Source organism: Aplidium turbinatum, chromosome 17 (assembly GCF_918807975.1).
Source record: "Aplidium turbinatum chromosome 17, kaAplTurb1.1, whole genome shotgun sequence".
NCBI classification, from domain to species: Eukaryota; Metazoa; Chordata; class Ascidiacea; order Aplousobranchia; family Polyclinidae; genus Aplidium; species Aplidium turbinatum.
This window is the reverse complement of record NC_137488.1, coordinates 10954626-10979583: the sequence shown is the minus strand read 5'-3', so window position 1 is coordinate 10979583 and position 24958 is coordinate 10954626. Positions and strand designations below refer to the sequence as shown.

At 40.5% G+C, this 24958-nt stretch overlaps 1 protein-coding gene across 2 annotated transcripts in view; it reads left to right on the top strand.

The window, feature by feature from the left end:
• The window catches only part of LOC145786485 (oxidation resistance protein 1-like), a 38494-nt gene extending 13852 nt beyond the window's left edge, over positions 1-24642 (top strand). For both annotated transcript variants that reach the window (XM_082598150.1, XM_082598149.1), the window contains exons 10-16: positions 16467-16622; positions 17541-17665; positions 18258-18367; positions 20283-20411; positions 20768-20926; positions 21083-21252; positions 21699-24642. In XM_082598150.1, coding sequence (XP_082454276.1) covers positions 16467-16622; positions 17541-17665; positions 18258-18367; positions 20283-20411; positions 20768-20926; positions 21083-21252; positions 21699-21837 — 988 coding nt within the window. In that variant the 3' untranslated portion in view covers positions 21838-24642. The remainder of the gene's footprint in view (positions 1-16466; positions 16623-17540; positions 17666-18257; positions 18368-20282; positions 20412-20767; positions 20927-21082; positions 21253-21698) is intronic.
• Positions 24643-24958: the final 316 nt, after the last annotated feature.

Here is a 24958-nt window from a genome sequence, read left to right as displayed (position 1 = left end):
AAGTGTTACTGCTTTACAAGAAAGTAAAAAGAAAACATCCGGCTTTTCAGAAAGCCTTGCGCAATAAATAAATGTGAAAGCTTAAATTCTCACTCAGACAAAGTTCTTTCAATAGAAGAAAGGGCATTTGCTGGCTGGATAGTGGATTGCCATTTGCCAATACAAGTCGATCACATCCCTGGCAAGCATGTTCAACGGACGCGGCCACTGTCTGTTGTTTTTTGCCTGCTGCGGATAAATAGAATTAAGTAGAATAATTAAGCAGTTGCAAGAGTGGGACTCTCCTTTTGATGCATGAGTCATATCGAACCAGTACTTTTCCCAAACTTGTCGCACCAAGGACGGCAGTTTACATTAGTTTTACGTTGTTTGTCAACTACAACGTTTAAAGTCAGCTACTTGAAGCGCGTAGTAAAGTGTCTTTAATAATGCACTCGTTGTACAGCGACATCTATTCGTGTAATTTTATCAACATTTCAACCGTTGAGTGGCAACAGTGAGCATGTTTGCAGCTAGAAGTATGGCATCGAATGAACATTTTTTTTATCATGGCATTTTCTTTTCTTCAATCATAGAAATCTTTTATTCTATCCCAAAATTTTCTTCCATCTACAATCTATAGAGTTTGAAAATGTTGCATTCGTATATGCCACAAACCCATCCGTGCAGATTACAGTTTTGACCTCAAACTTAACAACAATATTTTTTAAGTCAAGAATTGCATTTCGCAATGCTAAGTGCTTGATATGGTATTGTTTCTCGTGACGCGACAATTTATCGAAAGACAATTTATCGAACGACAGTTCATCGAACGACAGTTTATCGAAAGACAGTTAATCGAACGACAGTTTATCGAAAGACAGTTAATCGAACGACAATTCATCGAAACGACAGTTCATCGAAACGACTGTTTATCGAAACGACAGTTTATCGAACGACGAAGCACATATGCAATGGAATACTCAGGGGTTAGGGGTTAGTGGTTAGGGTTAGTGCTTAGGGGTTAGTGGTTAGGGGTTAAGTTTTAGGTTAGGGGTTAGGTTTTCGATTAACTGTCGTTCGATAAATTGTTCGATAAACTGTCGTTCGATTAACTGTCGTTTCGATAAACTGTCGTTTCGATAAACTGTCGTTCGATTAATTGTCGTTCGATAAACTGTCGTTTCGATAAACTGTCGTTCGATAAACTGTCGCTCGATAAACTGTCGTAGTACCATTGTTTCTCCATATTGTTCTAAACCAGAAAATAATGAAAAAGAAACGACACTGCTTTGCTCAATTACCTGCTTGTGAACGTCTTTTTTCGTTTGTCTATCATAAACGTTCATAATTTTTTATTTTAAACCCGCCTGCACACTACAGCACAACTATTGCTGCCGTCAATGCTATTATTATTATTGCAGTCATCATCTGCATGATGCGGCATTTTCACTTTGTTTCTCAAAGCAGTCAGGTGTTCACACGGATGAAATTATGCAAGAGCCATGCAATGCACTCCGTGGCTCAACTGTAGTGAAATTGCAGTGATTACCAACGTGGAAAGAAAGTGTTTTGTCAACGTTTCTACCATTTTAAATGTATTTTCTACCTTGTAAACAACGACTTGGGCAACAGTCGCGTTCATTCACAGCAAACTAGGAATCGTATTGCTTCAGCCAAGAATCAAAATTAAATGGAACCTTTAACTGCAAGTTACTTTGCAAATTTTATAAGCTATAATGTGATAAATAGAGTGAGAGTTTATGACGGAAGCATGTTTTTCACCCATCATTCTAATCTTTCATTCCTTATTATCTTTGACATGTTCTATTCCAAACTTTACTTTTCATTTGATCTATTCCATGATTCCATCCCATATCTTGGTCAAAAGTTAAAAACTGAACTGAGCTTTCACTGACTATGGTTCGTTTTCAATCGGTGTGAAAATTACAACTTCCACTCAACGGAAGTCTCATTTATCAACAAGGCAAGATTCTATTCACATATCAGAATAAAACTGGCAAAAAAATACCTAAATTAACATTACAATTAACATTATTGAAACGATAAAAAACTGCATCAGCTATGTGCTGGGCAAGTGGGCATGTAACAAGAAGCGAGTGCAACAGATGAGCCGAGATAACCATTCAATGGACTCCAAGAAATTTGAAGAGAAGTAGAAAAAAATGACTGATAGCAAGAGCAAGTATTGCACCTGGATGAAAACAGCAACCCAGACAGAAAGAACGTCTGCAGATGTTGAATCAGTGTAAAAATAACAAATCTTGCTATCCGGGGAAAACACAAAATTGTGTAGGAATCTGCAAAGGCCATCTGCTACCAGAAATCTCACCAGTAAGTGAGAATGACGGTAAAAAAAGCGAAAAGGTATCTTTTCGTATTAAAAAAAAGTGAAAAAATACGTATTTGTGGCCGTTTAGAGACGTTGAACCAATGTAAAAAAGAACGGACTTTGGTGTGCTTGCTGGGAGAAAATCTTTCAACGCGGCTAAAACTCAGCGTCAGGTTTCTGGTTTACGATGGAATTTCACTCAATCTAATAACAGTTGATGTTTTGACATCGTTTCCACGTCACCACACGTTGCACTGACAGTAATGTAAATTAAACTAAAATTTTCCAAATATGCATTGAGATAGTTCACGACTGGTTTGATTAAAACTGTCCGATTTTGTAACTATTTTTCGTGTCTATTGCTCATAAACTGAAGCTTTTACCACCTGTTGTTTGCTGAGCCGCATGAATCCACATGCTTATATCTCCACGCGAGGACCTCACCACCAGTAATTGGAAATCCAGGTATCTTCCCATGTATTGAACGCAATAAAGACTAAAGTTAACAATGTCACTGATTTGAGATGTGGCCTAGCGGCGAAGAACGGCATGCTGGACAGTACACACCGTAGTACAACCTCGACTGAGGTTCGATTCCCACTCAGTTCAGGGACGTCCACAATTCCCATCAAGTTGGAAGTTTGATTTTTGCTCAAGACAACAAGGATATGCAGCATGCATTACTGATGATTCCAAATTAGGGTGAATCTCGAGCTGTGACGTCTTCCTTTTTTCGTTTGATTGGGGCTTGAATGACTTTATGAAATTCCCACATCTCCATAAATAGAAAAACATATCAAACCCAGCTAGGCACGACTTTTGTCACCCTGCAAGCACGAGTTGTTTTTAACGTCGTCTGACGATGGATCGATGTAAAAAGAACGGCTTGTCTTTGCTGGAAAATATTTCACTCGGTTTTCATGGAAGAGGCTTCTTCGCAATAAGAAGTGAAAAACGTTTTGGCAATCTTGTTGAAATAGTAATGCGATTTCATTAAAATAGCTTTCGAGCAGCAATTACATTGTTGACTTCTCGATTGCGATGACTTGAGAATTTGTGCATTTAGTGATGTTTCAGTGATTTTAGTTCTATCATCGTGAAAAATACTGAAAATGAAGTCAATAGCGACCAAAGGTGAAGAGGTATGAAACTTTTCAAAGGTAGCGTTTCCAATTGTCCTCTCGTCTGCAATTTCAAAAGTTTTTGTAAGGAACTAAAGCGCAACTTTGTCCGCAACATAGCCAGAATATATTCTAGCAAATTTGCATTGACACCGCCTAGGTTCACACACGGCCACCTGGAGATGCGGCCTGATTTGTCACATTTTGCAGATTTTTATTACAGCTACTGCTAGTGCTTGGCTGACATTTTTTGAGATGTTTTTACTTTTTACGGTTTCCTAATGACATAAAACTTTTTTGTTGCCTTGGGGAAGCAGTAGCAAATGAGAAAAAGTAAGTTGAAAAACGCAAAATCAGACTGTTATTGAAAATTAACAGTCTGACTAAAATCTACGAAATCAAATTTTCTTTGTTTTTCAACATGTGAGGATGTTAAAACCTATTGTGTCATCTGAGGAAAAGAATAAAGAAAGCGTAAAAATCTAATTTTTAGAAAAGTTTATTTAAACGTTCGCCCAAAGTTAGAAAAACCTGGAAATTTCTGCGAAATGTGACAAATCAGGCCGTATCTTTAGGTGGCCATGGTTCACAGAAAGAAAGTGAGGTAGAAAGTGAAATTTCCCGAACAATTGTCTCCAATGGCACATTTGATATCAAAGACTTTTTAATACGAGGAGCAGATTTTTAGCAAACAACTGCTTTTTGGATGTGCAAAAGTCCCGATTGGGTTGGTTGTGATAGCCATTCTTTCAAAAATTGTAAATAAGTTGATAGAAATAAACAGAAAATAACCTCCAAGGATCATCGTCTCGAAGCAACAAGTTAAAGTTAGAACGTGAAAGCTTTTCTTTTTTGTGAATGTGACTTGGATGACTGAACTATATTTATGCAAACTCGTTTGGCTGCGGGAAGAACGTTTGTATACCTAGAAAAAGCGTTGCCTGAACATTGCAGAAACCTGAAAGAAAGTATTAGTTTTCGCTCCAGGCGAAGACCGTTATAGATTTGTATATGTTTGTCCTTTATTGTCAGGTGGACCACAAAAATGTTCAATGAAGTGAAAACAAAATTTGTTTTTCTCGAAATTTACGTATATTTAAAATAAAACCACTTAACTTCTGAGTAATGTGAGATTAATCGCTTGATAAAGCAAGAACTACGTCAACAGCCCTTTCGTCTAAACAATATAATATTGTCTGTTCATGACTTTAGAAAAGTGATCTTCGTCTTATACTTGAAAATGACTATAAGTTGTTGAAAATGTGCAGTCTGTTGTTTTTTGCTCGTTTTGTCTATTGCTTTCACTTTAGGTTGAATACATGCATGGGCTCTATCCAAGGGGGGGTGAGGGGGGTGATCACCCCCCCACTAATTGGAGTGGGGGGGTGATCAATGCAAAATCACCCCCCCACTCATTTGGCTTTGAAAAGGTTTTGTGATATTTTATTGATCAAATTTTGAAAAATATATTTTCGCTGTTAGCACATTTTGAATTTTTTATCAATATGAATATACATTTCATTTCAATATGATTTTTTGGTTTGGCAACCCTGAACTACGAGCCAGGCGTTTACGATAGGCACTTTTACATCACCCACTCGTCGAAGAGTGCCTGCTTTTCAATGTGAAATTGCTTTGTGTTTTAGTCACAATTTTCCTTATAAACTCCATTGATTGCAGTCATTAAGATCCTTCTTGCACTCAGTTCAGTTGCAGAAGAAAATATAGTATTAGCAGAGGGTGGGAATCGAACCCACGAAATCGAAATTACTACTCCTCTGCCCTAACCATTAGGCAACGGTGGTTGTGGTGAAGCATTCAGTTAAATTTCTTTGTATCAAAAATTTTCAATCAGAATATCACGTGTCGAGTCACATGACTGAAATCAGCTGAATCGCGAATGAACATGTCACGCATGATTGCGTACCTTTTCGACTAGTGGGTAATGTTAAAGTGCCTACCGGCGTTTACACTGTGTTTTAACTTAGTTTGCATGGTAGCCACTTCAACAAGAATAAATTCTGCCACTGCAAATGACTAGAATGACACCGCCAACCAATCAGGACATGTTATATAAGGCTACCGTCCAATTGTGACCTTTCTCGCACTTAGCCAGAGAGTTAATCTTTGTTTTGAACTTTATTTGGTAATTACAGAAGAAAAAAGAGCAATAGCAGTTGTGAGAATCGAACCCACGCCAATGAAATGACTACTTTCTAACCCTAACCCCTAAAAAGCCAACCAGCTGCCAACTTAGTCGGCAGCAGTGGCCGAGTGGTTAGCGCGTTGGGCTCGCAGTCGAGAGCCTGCATGTTCGACTCCAACCTCCCGCACTTGCTGTTGTTTCTCTGGGCAAGAAACTTCACTATGAGTATAATTGCCTCTACTCAGTGATCGATTTCGAGTAATGGGTAGTACCAAATTTAAGTCATAAGTAGAGTAGACAACCGGAAACGGACATTGCCGTCGGCTGCAGCGTGGGTCAGGTGTACGTCAGAAGGCATACACCGATGCATAGCGTTCAAGTCCGCTTTCTCGCAATGCAGGGTAAAAATATGAAAACAAATAAACAAACAAACAAACAGCTGATAGAAAATCCAGCACTTGATTTGCTTTGTATCATCTTCTTTTCGCCCTTTTTCACGTCACGGAAAACGTAGTTTATGATTGGTTCGAGTTTTCATTTGCAGTGCCTACCAGTTTGCTTACCCACAAATGCCCTTTCCGAAACATACTTTGTGAAACTACTTGGAAACCCTATGCTTCGATCAGAAAGAAGCTGATGCTGCAATGGGGGGGTCTGGGGGGCGCAGCCCCCCAGAAGTTGAAATGACTATGACGATTTTAGCCCACTGTCCAAAAATCACCCCCCCGAATTCTAAAAGTGGATAGAGCCCCTGAATACATGTTAGATAATGTATTTAAGATACAACGTTAAACTTAACTTTTTCAGTACGTACATTGGCTTATATCAGGCAAAATATTTTGCTGGTTGTAGGTAACATATGGGTGGGAAAATAAGGTAGCACTAGCAAGTACGTTTCAGCTTGCAAAATTTGTTTTCTCACGGTTACAGGACATTCCATCAGCACTCTTGACTTTTGAAGAAACGTAACGCGTAATAGAATACACGCAACTTAGAGCAAACCGCCTTTTCAGAGTTATAGCGAAACAGCATGGTTCGTTGCTAACAATGTCCGTTTGCTTGTTGCTTTACCGTTTTAGTTTACAATTTGAATAAATCGTATTTATCTACCATGTTATTGTGGCGTTCGTTTGTTATTTTCTTTTTGTCTGCTCGATTTTATTTTAATTTGCTGATACGGATAAAATATCACGACGGTTTGCCATCAAGATCCAATAAAGTTGATTTGATTGAGCTGTTGATGTTTACCCGTGCTTCCTGCCTGTCTGAGTCCTTCAACTCGTGGATCATCACTGATTCAGCAACTAACACGACCTCGCCCTCAACCAGTTCCATTCCCTTGTTCAGTGTTGCTATTTTGAGATATTGCGTTGTCATATTTGTGCAGTTTAATGTTTAATCAACGTGACGGTCAACTTTTTTTTCCAAATTTCTAAAGAGGATTATTATCTAGGTCTGTGGTGAGAAAAGCCATATGTCCAAATGTGTTGTCCATTCGCTTTGTTAAGAATCATGTTTATGTCTACCTATGTTTGTTATGAATACATCAAAAACAACTTGAAAATGCGACTTTGTTTTTGTTATTGCTGAACATTGGACGTTTGAATAGTGAATACGCCCCTGTGTCACAGATTGCTTCTCAACAAATGACAACTTTGACGTACTTTTGAAAAACAAGGTTGTTACATTTTGTAAAATCTTGGTTTCCTTGCTTATCGGCACTATTCAATATGAAGGTATTGGTGAGGTCGGTTGCACTTGAATGACCTGAATGGATTTTTATAGAATGTTTCATTCAGCGTCTTTCGTTTACTCCTTCAAATTCCATCAGTTGTTGCAGAGAGTATGTTTTTCTGCCTCAAAATTGTGCACAGAGTTCGCTGTGAGGATGCGCTCTGACGTGACGTACGAAACGTCAGTGTTACAATGTTTTTTTTTCTCAGAATGGTAACATTCAGATAATTATAATCGGTGCATGAGCAAAACGTTCAAAAAATTCTCGTTTCAGTCAAACATTAATTTGAAAAAAGGAAAAATAAATGATTTGAACGTGTCCGGCTGTCCGCATCCCTATTCGTGTTGTCAACATGCTATCAAGCCTGCAAGTTGATTATTCAGTTAACGCGAAGTTGATGGATTGCTTCGAGTCCTTGGTTCCTTATTGTTTTGACCAAATAAAGACCTGTATTGGCTTGTTCCCTTTTCTCAAGCTTCATAACATATGTCATATCCTGCCCCTTTGGCAACAACTGACATTTCAATAATATCAGCTCTTTGACATCTTGCTCATATTATTCGATTATATCGCTTCATGCTTGAACTCGACCATTCTAAATCGTATTATTGCTACCTTCGATGTGTTTTTGTGACAAGAAATGTAATCTCCGGTACAGCATATGCACTAATCCAGCATACCAACGAACAGGAGCAATTGGCTGAATCTTGTCAGTTTTAAGCTGTGGGTTAGCTGCTATTTCTGTGGCAGGATTTTTACGCCCGCGGCTAGTACACAGCTGCATTACTGCAACAAACTCCGCATAAATATCATTGCAAATAGAAAAAGTCAAAAGAAAATCTTCAAAATACAAACCAAAGTAAAGCGATTTAATTTTCAGAGTCAGCAATTTTGAAAAACTTTTTTAATTTCGTTTGGAGCAGCTATGTCAAATGCGTTGCTGAGCCAAATGTTATGTTTCTATACTAAGAACATTACAAAGTGAACAGAACTTCAAAAATTTTTGTTTCGTCAAGTAAAGACACCTTTTTTCCCCAAACAAAGTCATTGTCACGTTTGCTTGGTGGATGAGATCCCGATTTGTAATTTATCGCAATTTAAGTAAACTTCAATTTGAAAAAAAATGAAAAAGGACAAAACCTTTCAAAAAACTTAGCAACACTGAAATCAGAGTTTGCCAGTTATAAATCGAGGAGTCGGAGTCGTATACTTTTCGCCCGACTTTACATTCCTGCATTATTCCCAGTTTTTTTTGCAAGGTTTCTGACGCTTTTAATTTGAGTTTGCGTTGTGTTGTTGAACAAACAGACTTCTGTTTGCACGTCATAAACGACAAAAAAAGCACAGCACAAACCATTAACACAGTAAAATACCAAGAGATAAAGAGATAATAATCATGTCAAAACTTTGCTTACTTGTATTGCCATCAGCATTTTTGTAGCACGGACTTTCAGTAGCAGTGCTGATCAACAACAATATTGTGTTGTCGAGTTGAATGTCTACTAAACGTAAACCGGCAAATTACGAGTTTTTTGCAGCTGTTGCACTGAGCGTGTGTACCGGCTCTGACATCATTCGGACATGAAAACGCCTGCGTTGCTTTGTGACTGAATTTATTTATCAAAGCTACCGGCACCGGCAGTGCCCTCTGCACTTTGTTCATTAGATGTTTTTCAGTTCTTGATATATGTCAGCTTTTTCAATGATGTTTTCTGACAAGCAGTAGCAGGGGTCTCAAACTCACCAAATCAATACTCGAAAATTAACCCGACGGCCGCAATACACAATAAAAAATCAGTTAGCAAAATAATTAAGTATAAGAACGCAATAAAAGAAATATGCATAGTAGTTAGAAAAAAGAAGTAAAAAAAACACATTGAAAACACAAGAAAAAAATGCAAACGAAAAAAGCAAACAACGACCTGGACCTGGAGACATCTTGCAATCGACTTTCCAGCAAGAAAATATTGTCGCAGGCCGCGTGTTTGAGACGCTTGGTTTAAACTTTAAAGGGTGTATTATACTCAGCAGTATTGTAATCATCTTCTTGGCATTGGCGATTCTATTTTCTCTGAGAGCCTCCGAAACTTTTTTTTACGGAAATCACCTATGGGGTCGATTAAATCTTGGCTTAAGTATGACGGAAAGGAATGGAAAACGTGTCACTGTTTTTAATTCTTTTCATAGAAATTGTTCCGCTAAGTTTACGTTTGTTGATTTTACACTCTTTGACTTTTTATGCGCACGCGCAGTAATAATGGGCTTGTTTGAAGACTGTTTGTTAGAATAAAATCTTTGAAAAGTTGCAGCTTCCCTTCATTTAGACATTATATCAGCAGCTTGTAAACAAAGCAAGCTTGACGAAAGGAAAGGAATGAAACCATTAATTGCATGCAGCGAGAATTCAGGATAATAGATCAACTTGCTGTTTGTTATGAAGTAGTTTGAAAAATGAAGTTCCCTCTTTTTCAGACAAAGAGCAGATAGTCTGAAGAGATGACACCCTGAGAAGCTCAATTTTTACTTCATCATAGATGTGAAAATAAAGGAAATATATTTAAGACAACGCCGGGCACGAAACGGTTTAGTCTTGCAAGTGTAGACAGTGCTAAGGTGTGTTGCAAGAGTTGTGGTGCCGTAGTAACCTTGAACACGTTATGAAATTTACGAAAGCTGAAACGAGGCAATAAGAAGATGCCGAGTTCTCCTTCAGAAAGGAAACGTTGGAACCATTTTTGGTCTATCTATGTCTTAATCGATTTTTGAAATGGAGAGATGAGCTGCTAACAAATTTCTGGTCAAAAGTCTTCGTTTCCTCACGTTCGTGCTACAGTTGATGAGCAACGTTTCCGTTGCAGGTCAAGGCAAGACTAGACTAGATTACAGTTACATAGTATTACCATATCTGTACTCTTGTATCAATATTTATTTTTGATGCCAATTCACACGCAACATGCTACAAAAGCGCATAAGTTAGGCATAAAGTTTTGAAAGTTGTGTGATGTTTACTGCGTTTTAGAAACGTTTTCGTGTGTTGGAGATCAGCAAAGTGGGTTTGGAGCCCACGCGGTAATCCCCTTGATGAAAGCTTACAAAATTTGTGAAGTCATTGTAGCTGCTGATAGCGTATTTATCTTTGCCTCTTGCTAGAAGTTACTTAAAAATGACACTATCAGATTCCATTGTCTAGAAAATCCCTTTGATGTTTAGCTTAAAAAACATAATATCAGTGTACAGGGTAGACCCACGAACTCCATCACCGGAAATATCATATTTCACAGTTATAAAACAGAGGAATACAGTGGTGTGCCTACTTTTTTTTGTGAAGCAATGTGGTCAAGGTGAAGGATGAAGTTCAAGAAGAAACCAAGGATTATTCTTCTGGACGTTGCTTCGAGACCAGAAACTCAGTTTTCCGCACGGCCATAAGCATGGTTGTCAGCCTTTTTGTGTGCTCAGCACCAGTTAACAGAAATGCAGCGAAGATCTGACTATGATAATTAATTCATCACGGCATCTTGGTTACCAGTTTTGCAGTCGTGCAAAGTTTATAACGTCACAAAGCGTAACGTCATAATCAGCGTAGTCTATTAATAGTTCCTGAAGTCATCATTAATAGCGTTCATTCTATGAAAACCTTTAGCAGAACATTCTGAAATAATTTACATTTTGCAAGAAATGATACAAGATATGATGGCGTTACAAACCAGTGACGTAGAGGCAACCATCCCAAAAGCCAACAACCGACATCAAATCTTCCTTTTTGTAGGACCCTTTACAAGTGAGTTTTCGCACTTGACATTTTCTTTACCCGATCGAGCACTTTTTAAAGTGCTTCAATTCATTTTGGCGAAACAGTTGAAGGTGCATTGCACTATCAGATCAACAAAAGTTTTCTCAACAAAGCCGATGCTTGAAGTTTGCCCGAAATTTCAGTTGAACACCGCACAGCAAGTGCAACCATTGCCAAGCAGCGGCCTATTCTGCAAACTTATTACGACCACCACGACCAGGAACCATGAGTATCATTGATGCTTGGCAAGTTCACATTGTTGCAAATTTGCAGCACTATAACTTATCAGTCACTAAAATTTCTTTATGGCAAGAATATATTCAGCGTTTTGTATGGATCTCACCACTTGGTCTTACAAAGTAACCAACTGCTGCATTTGTATCAGGCAAGTCTTTGAAAGTCACCAGGAGCATAAAAATCTGCCAGATACATATGGTGTTTATTTGCATTTACAGAGGAGCTTTCAGTTGACAAGAAATCAATAAACTCATGATTGATGTCAGCAACAATCTTTGCTGCTGGCTCAACCTTAAACAAATTTACTTAAAATAGCTGCTTTAGTTGCCACAGGTAGTAGTTGTAGGGTTAAAGCTTTAATAACTAACTAACGTTTGCTTTTGCGAAACCAGCATATCAGTTTTCAAAGAGGAATGTTTTGTTGCTCGGTCGGGAAGATACTTAGTTGGCGTGCTTTTTAGCTGTCACCGGTCATTCATATCCAGACAGTGGAAGAACCGCTAAATTGAGAATCCTTATTTGTACTTTTTTTTACATTCTTTGAAAGCATTAACTTGAACTGTATTGGTATCCATGTGCTCGTTTTCAGTGCATTTGAAACTGCGTGAATCTCAATCTATTAGATTACAAATCTCAGCCAAGTCAGTTATTTTAAGAAGCACGGCTAACCACGCGAGATACTTTAAGCAGAACAAAGATAATTGTTGAAATAAATGACAAATCGGAAGCAGTTGGCGACCTGTGCTGTCAATAACAATACTGTCAATGCAATGCTGTCAAACAATACTGTCAATAACAATACTGTCAATACAATGCTGTCAAACAAGAGCTAATGAGACTGTTCAGCGCAGGGTGGGTAGGAAAATGCCCTTTTCAGGGCACGGCAGTGCTCGCACTGTCGAAAAGTACCGACGACCCACCGTACTGCAGCTGAACACCGAGGGCATCACTGCCAGCAAGCTCAACATCATCGAGCACCTGGCCACCAAGCATCAAGCCCTCATCATCCTCCTCCAGGAGACTCACTGTACATCTGTGGATAAGTTGGTAATAACCAACTTCACACTCGCAGGCGCAACCTGCAGCAGGAAACACGGCCTCGCCACGTTTGTCCATGACCGGCTGAGCTGGTCCTTGGTTGACCAATCCCAAGCTCAATCGGAGATCGAGTGGCTTTGTGTAGATGTAGCAGGCTACAACATCGTCAATGTCTACAAGCCCCCACCTTCGCGGATAACATCAACAGCCATCCCAGTGTTCCCCCACCCCAGCCTCTACGCTGGCGATTTTAACTGCCACCACACTGACTGGGGGTACAACTCCATCAACAACGACGGAGATAGTCTGGCCGCTTGGGCAACCAACAACAACCTCGCCCTCTTATACGATCCTAAGGGCACACCGAGCTTCCACTCCGGTCGTTGGAACACTGGCACGAACCCAGACCTGGCTTTCGCAAGTGATGACCCCGATGATCGCCAGCCGGACAGACGTGTGTTAGAGAAGTTCCCAAGGTCTCAACACCGACCCTCGCTAATCACGGCCCCCTTGCTTGCCACACCTATTCCGAGCAAGCCTGTCAAGCGATGGAACTTCAGAAAGGCCGATTGGGAATACTACAGCTTCCTCACAAACGAAGCTACGCAGTACCTCCCATCCCCACACACCATCAAAGTGGATGAAGCCTACCAGGACTTCTGTGATGCAATCATATCTGCGGCAAAAGACTCCATCCCGCGAGGTCGACGGAAAAACTACATACCTTGCTGGGATGTGGAGTGCGACAGGCTTTACCGCGACTTCCTCCGTTCCCCCCAGGGTACCGCCACCACCAACTCAGCAACAGCCCTGCTGGCAAGATTGGATTCAAAGAGGAAGAAGCGCTGGACAGAAGCCATAGACTCAATCGACTTCACGCACTCCAGCCGCACAGCTTGGAGTACACTCAACAACCTCACTGGCAGATCACGTGCCTCTCGTCGCCAATGCCCCATTTCAGCAAATGCCATCGCCTCACAACTTGTGAAAAATGGAGTGTACAGAACGAGAGACCGTGAATCAGACAAGTCCGTCCTCAAGGAAATGACGGACCTCTGGAAGGTCCCAACACCTGTCGAGGGCAACATCTCTGGTGAGTTTACCCCAGAAGAATTTGCCTCCGCCCTCCAGCACCTAAAGCCAGGCAAATCCCCGGGCCTTGACCACCTATGCCCGGAACTAATACTCCAAGCTGCTCCCTCTATGAGGTCCTGGTTAAAAGAATTCCTTTCCTGCTGCTTGCGTCACCTGCGCATCCCAAGAATCTGGAGAAGAGCCCTAGTGGTTGCAGTCCCAAAGCCGAAGAAGCCCCCAGGGGATCCGAAGAGCTATCGTCCCATCTCTCTGCTCTGTATCCCCTTCAAGATACTCGAAAGACTTATCTACGCCCGTGTCGAACCGATAATAGACCCTCAGCTCCCTCGGGAACAAGCCGGCTTTCGCCACGGAAGATCAACTGTAGACCAGGTCACTCTGATGACCCAAGACATCGAGGACAGCTTCTCGGCAAAAAAGAAGGCTGGCGCCGTGTTTGTCGATCTCACGGCTGCCTACGACACTGTATGGCACAGCGGCCTTACCTGCAAACTACTCCGTCTCCTTCCTGACAGGCACATGGTCCATATGATTATGGAACTTGTGCAAAACCGCAGCTTTACCCTTTCCACCGGTAGCGGCCGACGAAGTAGACTACGTCGACTCAGGAACGGCGTCCCACAGGGCTCTGTCCTGGCTCCCCTCCTCTTTAACACTTACATCTATGACCTGCCTGACACCATCTCCAGGAAGTATGCTTATGCAGACGATCTGGCTCTCCTGCATCCAGCCGGAGATTGGCAGTCAATGGAGAGGAACCTAAGCCAGGACATGTCAACTATATCAACATATCTCCAGAAATGGAAGCTACAGCTCAGCAAGGCAAAGACAGTGTCGGCGGCCTTCCACCTAAACAACAAGGAAGCAAAACGTGAGATCAACATTACCACCGATGACGAACACCTCCCCTACTGCGCCGAACCCACCTACCTCGGCGTAACCCTGGACAGGTCACTCACGTACCGACGACACCTGGAGTCACTGCGCAAAAAACTATCTGCGCGCGTTGCACTTTTGAGGCGGCTGGCGGGTTCCGGTTGGGGAGCTGATGCGAAAACCCTTCGCACAGCTACCTTGGCCCTTGTCCATTCTACTGCTGAGTACTGCGCACCAGTGTGGTGCCGCAGCTCTCACACCCACCACATTGACACCGCCATCAATGACGCACTACGCACTGTGACTGGATGCCTGCGTCCCACTCCAACGGACTGCCTTCCCATCCTTGCAGGCATCCAACCTGCTGAGCTTCGCCGTAAAGGAGCCATGATTTCCCTTGCTCGTCGCGCACTGGACCCCGACCACCTCCTCCACAGTACATTTCAGCGCCTACCTGGAGGACAGCAGCGACTGAAATCAAGACGCCCATTTGTGCCCGCCGCACGACAGCTTCTGAACAACGTTGAAGATCTTGGAATAAGTGCGGCACACTGGACGAACTACACATGGAACATGGAGTGGCAAAACAACACCTCCCGACTCCGTGATTTCCTACCCGACGTCGATCCCCACCCTCCGGGAATGTCCCTCGCAAGACTTGCGTGGGTCCGGCTTAACCGCCTACGAACCGGCGTCGGTCGCTTTCGTTCAGACATGTGCAAATGGGGCCTGGCTTCCTCACCGGGATGCGAGTGTGGCGCCACAGACCAGACAGTAGATCATGTCGTCCATGACTGCCCAATCCATCAACCACCACATGGAGCGCCTGGACTGAAGGCCCTGGATGACGAGACTGTCGAGTGGCTGATGACATCATGCCCAAACATATAGTCCAGAAGAACAGCTCATACGACGAAGAATAACAATACTGCCTCGGATCTAGAATAACAGGAACCATTTTATCAGTGGCCGATTTTCGAGACGAGTATCTGAAAATAACTTGCTTTTCCACTTATTCGTGAAACCTTCAGTTAAGAAGCTTATCATATTTTTGAGATATTTAATCTTCCGCAGTTGGAGCAATGGCAAGCGAAGTAATGACAGTTGGTCGGTGACAAGTGGATGACACGTGAAACGAGCATGATTCTTTGGTAGTTGCAGTTGCTCGCATACGTTTTTTGCCCGATGCTTTGCAACAGGTGTCAGAAGTTTAGAATTAGTACATGAGTCAGAATATTGCACTTTTATATTGTTGTGATGCTAATTGGTACGCGATTTGCGTCGTGTGTGAGGTGAATGCATGTCGAAACCGGCACATTCACTCTTGCTCCATTTATAGTTGTAACGAATATGCTAATTTAGAACCGGTCAAATTACGCAATCCCTCGCCAACGCTAACACTTCGTGACGAGGCGTTCTGCAGCTCTAGAAAGTGCCTCAAGGTTTGAAATATTGCGAAACTTTGCGGCGTATATATGCTTTGGTATTTGGTTGTTGGTTATTATCTGTCTAATGTCAGCAATCAGCACGGATGCATCTCCAGCCAGAAAGTAATTAATACGCTTGATATACGACCAAGATAGTTTAGTTCAGCTTAAACTGGAAGAGTAAATGCTTTTGGAAGAGTAAAGTTATCATCTCACTCATAAAAAGTTTTTATAAAGCGTCACTTTAATAAAGTTTCCTTTGCACAGTAAAATCAGTAGTGCTTTTTATTCCGAAGTGCAAAAGAGCTGTGAGTTTGTCAGCTGGGCTGCTTCGCCGCGACTAGTCTATCACTGCAGGTTTCATACCAATAAATAACTAAGGTCGTTACAAAGTCGTGAAAATGCATTCAAACGACAAACACGCTGCAACGTCCGGTCAAAAAAACAAATCATCAGAGCGCATGCAAAGCAATCTGACATGTTGCATTTGCCCAGATGAAAAACACATTGCTAGTCTCATTGTCAGGCAATTAACTCCACCAGTATGTGGTTAAAAAAAATAGCACTGCTTTTTTAGGCCAAATGTACAGGTTTTGACTTTTTACAACGATTCTGACCAATTTGCACGTTTTTTTTAATAGTAACATTTCAAAAATTTTATTTCAGAAAGTATATGTTTCTTTGTGTACGATCTCGAAATCCTATGATGAAAACGTTTTCATTGCTGGGTAATTTAACGCACAGTCCAAAGAAAGAGAGCAAAGACACGGAATCGAAGAAGAAAGAAGTCAAGGAGGGTTGGTTCCAAGTGCCTCGTATCAGGTAACTTTTGTATATCACGCTGATTTGCTATACTTAAAGTTACCGAGATTGTAGCAGCAGTGCTCAGAACGATTTTCATTCAGATTTAGACGAAGAAAGATTTTTTCAATGAAAAGGTGGTTTAAACTACGACTACTTAAAAATAAATTTGAAACGAAACCTGCCCAAAGAAGTTTTGCGTCAAAAGAAGGAAAATTTTACGTTGTGCTTTTTTCGAACATCCCTAAATCGTTTCGTTAACACATGGGTGTCATTTCTGTGTCGTAATTTGTACCTTACTGCATTTGAGCAAAACGAGCACATCTGTAATGAAGAATAAACCTGGTCAAAGCAGTTCAACGAAACCACAATAAGTTTGAACGAACTTTCACTTGGTGGCTACGATTTGAATGATATTTAAAATCAAAGATAGCGTTGTATTAGAAGTGCATTCTATACAGCGGTGGATTTGACGGCCACACCCACTTACAGGATACATGTAAATTTTTGAATTAGTCATTGCAAGCATTCACGATCGTACCTTATATTTAGAATTGTTACAAGTGCTCAGCCACAAACTCGATTAGGGTTTTGCACTGAGACAAGCGAGGTGCTAATGACTTTGCAGGAAATCATTGCAGATAATATCTTGAGTTTGAACGCTTGTAGCTGGAAAACATAAGCTGAAATAACGTTGCTTTTGCGCAAATTAATGTTGAATCTTCTACTTGTGGATGACTTTCAATTATAATTAGTTGCGACCTGATTCAGGAAAAAGTACGATTTATGTCCAATATACCTCTACGTTTAATTGCTGATTTAGTTCAGCAAACATAAAACAACGGTTTTGGAAGTTTTTTTAAAAATTTTTTCGACAACATGCAAAGAGATGTATGCTGATGGTTTCATTATGATACTCAAGGCTGTTTTCTCTTTCAGATCTGACGGTCTCTTGTCGTTCTTTATGCAGTGGAGCCCGGACAACTACACATTGGACTTTGCCGAGCAAAGCGGCTTCATCGTAGCCGACTCGTTTGGTGACACCGAGTTTCCTACAAAATCTGGTCAGTCCTTAGTTTGAATTCTGTAAAACTTTGGAATTGATTTAAAGCGAGTTTCCTTGACTCGTCAGTACAACAGTTCTGTGACTCCAATGTTTGTTTTGTAAGGCGACGTCGTAATTTGAACTTACAAGATAGTCGGTGTAAAAGCACATAGAGAAAGCCAGATCAAGAACAGGGGAATATGGGTTGAACATACCAACTGTGGGGCCGGCACAGTAGTGGGAGCTTCAATTGTTCACTTTGTTCGTTTTTCGAAGTTGGTTTTATTCGTGTGCTTTTCATTGATATGAAGTTTCTATGTTTCCCATCGATGAAGTATCAGTCTTTGATTAGTAGGTTAATTTACTGCACCAACGGTTTCTAGAAAAGATGATTGCACCATTTTGTGTTTTACTTACGACTCTTCAAGTTATGAGATCATGTGGTGCAACTGGAGAAGAAAATAAATAAAATGAAATTTGAAAATACAAAACCTTAAAAAAAAATTTCACTGGGTGTTCACCAACGGCAAGTTCTCTAACAGGTAGTTTATTAAACAATAATGACTGCTTTATCGCAACGTATTTTGGCTATCGAAATTGTTGTTTTGCAGACAAAAACTCACCGTACCGGGAATTTCGCATTCGATCGCACACTAACTCTGCATTAGAGTTCGTGGACGACTATTTTTTGGAGGACAAGCACTTCAATAAAGAATGGGAGGTAATTTTACAGTGAAAATATATAAAATTGCATAATTTCAGTCGTTGCACGAGTCGAAAGTTGATATCTGAGTTGAAATAGTTTTGTGACATCTTATCCAAAGATTTAGCCTATATCGTGGGAATAGGCAGGCCAACTTATTGTTGCACTTGAAGAGAAAAGAATAGTTTAATTACTGACTAGTACCTCAAGGTGAATGGGGTAATGGTAAATCTTTTTTCATCAACGTGTCAACGTTTCCACCAATCCCTCACATCTGTTCAAAAAATTTACTAGCACCAGCTTATTTCCACCAATGTTGCCACGTGTTTCGTGACGCGTAGTTTTTGCTGCGTCCAAAACAAACTTCCTATTTCTCTGCTAAAATGTCAAACCATGTTGAAATTTCTTGTTACCGCATCTAGCCGTAACTTAATATAGCTGTTAATTTATTAACTCCGTTCCGGTAACTCCACATCACTAAAAAGCCCACCATTTTAACATTGATTACATTGACATTGCATTTACCATCTGGAAAGTTGTTGAACTTAAATTGCGTACGCTTTTGTATTTTTTTAAGGAAACACTTTCCATTAGTTTCAGAAATTTGAGTTTTTTTTCGTTTTAACTTCTTGCTAATCGCACGCTGCTTTGCTGTTGTAATCATCCGTTCAATGCATTGCAACATCATATTGCCGATATAATTTGCGCAATCACTTCGCGTTTCTTTTGCTGCAAATGTGCTTGTGCCGGAAGATGTCGCTAAATCACAACTGTCGAGCTTTCAATTTGTAGGATCACGTGACACGTTCAATGACGTGTTTGTTGTGTGTGTGCTCAGTTTTGCGTGACCGTCGTTCAGTGCAGCAGGTCTAGGTTTGTCAGCTTCAGGCACCGGCAGCAACGTGCTATCAAGGCTGTGTGGGCTAGAAGCCAACTGCACTGCAGCTACAGTTGTGCAGCATATGGTCAATTTCTCGCAGACTTTACAATGTTAGAAAAATACGGATTGAGTCGCGAGATTGTTTTTAAAAATAATGCACAGCAGAAACTTGTGAGCGAACTGCAGCTTTGTTCGGGGTCAACATCAAATACCAGACGAGTGAACAGAAAGCTGAGCTACCTCATAAACATATTAAATTACTTTTTTTGAAAAAGCAGCGTTGGTAAAACCCAGCTTTTAGTAAACGAAGCTTTCAACTTTGCCAGCTCGAGTATACAGTGAAGTGTCTTCTGTTGTGACAAGTACCACGCTTCGGAGACAAGTATGCCTTTAGCCCGTCATGGTGATACGTTCTCTCTGTGGCATATATTAGCCTTCTTGTTTGCCCTGTCCTTGTTCAATTGGAGGGTTCGTCAACGAGTCAGGACCTTGCTTGCTTTTTGTCTGATTGGAACTCGCAAAGGTCTTCGTGTCGTCATACACCTTTTCTTTCACGTGATGAACCAGTTAACCAATGAGAGAAGTCCATCCAGGAAATCGTTGTTGAGGAAAGGCTCAAGTAGCTACAGCGACACCATCGTCAAACTGTCTTCGTATGAAGAAGAAGATGGCCAACAGCAATCTCTTCTTAAACCTGTAAATAACTTCTATCTGCGCGTACGGTTGTTTAGATGAGTTACATGTTACATTAAGCCCAATTTAGACGTGATATCAATCGAAATTTAATAGACTGAGACAAAAAACACCGTAAGCTTGTGTATTGATAGCAATAGATAAAATGTAATCGTCTTGGTTCCAATGTTTGTCAAAGCACAGATCTTCGTTTCTATCAAAAATTTTGTCTTTGATTTTTTTAATGTACTATTATAGTTTAAGGGAATTCAGAACTATTAAAAAAAATATTTACGTTTCTTGAACGTTCACTAACTTAGAGAGTTATATGGAGCGGAGCCTTGCGTCTTTCATCCTCTCACCGTCCCCCTTTCTTCCCAGATCATCAGCTCTGATGAAGCAAAGAAGCGAGCCTCCATGAGTCCGTTGGAGTTGGCAAATGACGATTCATCTCTCATCCCTGACCTTTTAGACCCGTGCCCGCTCTTGAATGACGACACATTGCTCGCTGTAAGTTTTTGTGTGTTCTCACTTTTCATCAACTTCCTGCGAAGTGTTCGATGTTACCAGTTGATTAATTTTATGTGGTTGCCAAACTGACTTCGGTGTTTTATGTTAGCACTTTCTCTCTTTAGTAGGGAACGTTTGGCTTGGTAAAATTGGCATGAGAAGTTTGGCTTTTATACCCAATATTGGCATTTCTGTCCTTTGTAATGAAAAGTCAATGTCTTTTTCTGAGCACAAAAGTAACAACAATAAAACAATGGTAATTGAAAAGTTGAGACATTTGATGCATTACACCAGTGACGATTCAAACAGCTTTATGTCGAAAGTAACGTTTTCAAGATTTGTCAATTCCTTTCCAGTTGTGCAAGCACCTACCAGCTCGTTCCGTAGGTTATCCATGGAGATTGTTGTACAGCACCGATGAACACGGCATGAGCCTGCGCACATTGTACAGGAAGATGAATCACATCGATCGGGATTCTTCGGCTGTGATATTGATAAAAGATGGCGACAAAAATGTAAGTTTAAGTTGATTTAAACCGAAATAAAATTTGCTTTAAATTTTTAATGGTATGCGTTTATACGTTGAAACAATACAAAAATATCACTACCACCATCTACAATATAACTCCCATTTTTAATCTAAAGTTAATGATTTTTTAACTTTACTTTAGGTTTTTGGTGTTTTTTGTCCATCTCGCCCTCGTGTTAGTGACCACTTCTATGGCAACGGGGAATCTTTTCTTTTTAAACTTGAGCCTGAAATCGAATTCTACGATTGGACCGGTGAAAACAATTTCTTCATTAAAGGAAACAACAACTCACTCATGTTCGGTGGCGGAGAGTAAGTGCAATGGTTTTCATTGTTTGTGAAATATGGCTACTGTGATGGTTCGGCAGCCGAATGTATGACAGCAAGAACAGCGATACCACGTGTTTTGACTGTAGGTCTGATAACCAGATGTAACTTGTACTTTCTCTCATACTTTCTTATCTTATCTCGTATTTGAAAGAAAAATGAGTTCAGAAAACTATGTCGTAAACCCTTGTTCCTAATCTGGCCCCGGCTAAACTAAGTTGCCTACTCAAAATCTCTAGTCTAGAAATTGAAGTGACAGTGGACAACCTATGTTAGCTGGACATTTGTTGCCTTACAGTAAAAAACAGTTCCACTTCGTACAACTAGACTTTACTAACTGTGCTAAGATTGTAGCCCGATTGGTAGAACACCAAGCCTGAAAGACCCTCACACGTAGTAGAAGCCAGCTTCTAACATGTGACTTTTTACAGCGGAACAGCTGGTCTTTGGATCGATGAGAGCGTTTTGCGTGGAAGAACGCGGCCTTGTCTGACGTACAACAACGCTTCCTTGTCGTCGAAAGAGGACTTTTTCATTCAGAGCCTCGAAGTTTGGGGCATCAACGGTTGAACGAGACACGCTTATATGCGTTTTTAAAGTGAAGAAAGATCTGTTTGCGGATTTGCTTGAAAAATCTGCGTTGTAGGACACACATAGGGAAGGAGAACTGTTTGTGACGTTGTTATCCTGTTTCGTTATAAAATAAGTATTTTTTTCAAGGTGATTGGTGTGTGTTGAATGGAAACATCTTTCACGAACAACGTTGTCAGTTCATTTGCAACGGCATCAGAGCTGCGAAACTTTTTTTCAAACACGAAAAACAACACCTCTGAACTGGAACAAATAAAAGTTGGTTGATTACACTAATCGGGGGGCTTGGGAACAAATATAAACAAATTTTAATTTTGCTGCTTTGCTATTGCCGTAATTTTTTTTCAAGATTGCTTACAGAAGTTCCACGTATTGCTGAAAACGAAGTTAATGAGAGAATTTGAACTTGTAATGACTGAACTAAAAAAAACTCGTCTTTGCAAATTATTGTACAATCGAACGAAAATCGATCGAGTTTACATTTACAGCCTTTGACGACATTCAAGACTTTTATTCTCACCTTCACAAATGTAGCATGATACTTTTGTTGTTGAAATAATTTTATTTACAAGAACGCTGCTCTAAACGATTTACATCCGCTAATTTTTGTTTAATTAAATGGTTCGCTAGACAGCAAAATTCGTCGTTTTTACATTGATTTAACGTCTGCAGTTGTTGAATCAACGCAAGAATGACGAATTTTGCTGTCTGGGTCACTTTTGTTTTGACGGAGAGGCAGCGCATAAGATGCTCTGTTTGCTTGTCAATACTTTCCCTGAGATGTTTTCTCGGCTGGCCTCGTTCGTCGTGTCCACGTTCCTAGTCAGAAAATCAATTCTTTCTTGCATTAATTCAACGTCAGCAGATATTAAATTAATGTAAAAAAGGTTTGCTAGCCAAGATGTTACCACTGTGAATGTACAAACGGTTGTTGGTTTCTCTACTTCAATGCCTTCTCGACAGCTTGGCCGAGTAGTGACGTTTGGCCGACATGCAAAACGACTTTGGTTCGACGTCTACCTTACTTTGATTTATTTTTTTCAAACATTAACTTGATGTCGCACAGTAGTCAAGTATATTACGTTAAACATAAAACCGAGTAACTCCACAGGGATGTACATCTTAATTTTACGCAAAACACCATGTTAAACCTTGCGGTTTTAGTTGGTTTTATATATTTGCAATACCAAAATTAAATTATCGAAGGGTCTACATCAGAGGTGTGCAAACTGGCAGCACTACTGGACCACATACACATAACCAGGTTGGTCCGCGGGCCACATTGTGTTCCACAGACAATGTTGTGACCATGTAAAATACATAGGTAGCCTCAATCTAGGCAACATGCGATAACATACCATCAGCACTGTCGCAACTAGCTATATTCTTGAAAAAGAACAATACTACTGTACTGTCATGTGCCCGTACTTGCGTTCACTGGATGCCCATTGTTCACTATATTATGACGAATGTGTGCACAATAAACGACCATCACGCCTAGCTAGCCCAATTTCACACTGGTTGAACTTTTCGGGTTGCCAAACAAAAAATAATGTTTATTAAACGTTGCAAACTTGTGACATAAATGAAAGTTGTCTGGCGGACCATACATTATTTAAAATCCGGACCAAACCGCGGCCCAAAAAGTTAAACCTAGGTTTGCACACCCTTGGTCTACAATACATGATTGAAAGTGAAACGTGTATTTATGAAGAAAGTATTTTCGTTTTGTTACAAGTTTTTGGTTTCTTATTTTTATACTTGCTCCTTGAAGCTGCTGCAGGTAACATAATGCTTTTGCAAAATCAACGGCATTCCTGGTTACCTAACATCGGTATGCTGTTTCTTCATATTTGCATGAAATATTGAGTTGTAGTTTTCTAATTCTGCGATTATTATTGGAATGTTGATTGCACGTCAGTTTTGTTAAAAGAAAGTTCCCTTTTAGTATAAAAAATAAGTTAATCAATTTGCGATAAATTTTTTGTGTTTGTGTTGGTGCTGTGACGATATAAGATAGCCGATGTGGAAGCCAATTTGCTTGTAAGTCACCATACCCAGACAGCAAATTAACCGTTTTTTACATTGATTCACCGTCCGTCTGCAGTGTAAAAAATGGTCTGGGTAGCAGGTGAATAAAAACCCAAGCTATCTTTATCAAGCACTGCCAAGACGCATTCTGTAATTTACTGCCTGTCGTGTGTGTGAATTCCATGGCTTTCAATTAAGCTTTCTGTTACGTATGTGCAGATTTTCATATTTGAAGTTTGGAAACAATCTTGAATCTGTACATCGATCGCTTCATTGTAAATCTTCCAATAGGAACTGGATCACTTACGCTGCGTTTGGAAACCAGTTGCCTTCACCAGCACTCTTAAGCCAATTTGACATATTTTTGTTTGTGCTGTGAATGTTTCACGATTTGCATGTTTCACGACATTCATAAAGTTCAGTCGGGCTTGAAAAAAATTAATAAAAGTGGTCTCCGCTTTTGTTATAGCTAATGCCTATGTGATTATACATTGCTACAGTTAATGGATTCAGTGCCCAGTTTCCATCAATGCTGCTTATCACATCGTCTCTATTGCGTGCAATTTAACTGTTTGTGTAAAGTCCATTTGAAATATATTGTTGGTCGTGATTTGACATTTTCCTGGTGATTGCAGTCCTGGACCTGAAGCTCATGATGCCTTGGCTTTGGCTTGAGACAACCTCTGTCAGTAAATTAAATTCTTTTTTTAAATTTTGTTCTGCGTTTGCAAGTATTAAACTAATGCAAAAAGATTTTGTTTAGAATGAGGCATCGCTATTGGTTAATTTTTTGCAGACGAAGTGGACTAAGACTAGAGTACTAATCATCCAATGGTTTATTTGCCAGAAACAGGAGCAGTACATGGTCGAAATATGCAAGTGGTATAGCCTATATGCTACACTGCAAAAGTGGCACAAGTTCCCATACTGACAGGGAGACAACGAAACGAGCATATGGTCTAGTCCAGGGCTACTCAACTGGCGTACCGCGGTCCAAATCCGGACCTTCTGGGTGTTGATGGTAGACCTTAAGCTTTTGGAAAAATAACCTCTTTGCCACGTTTCAGGG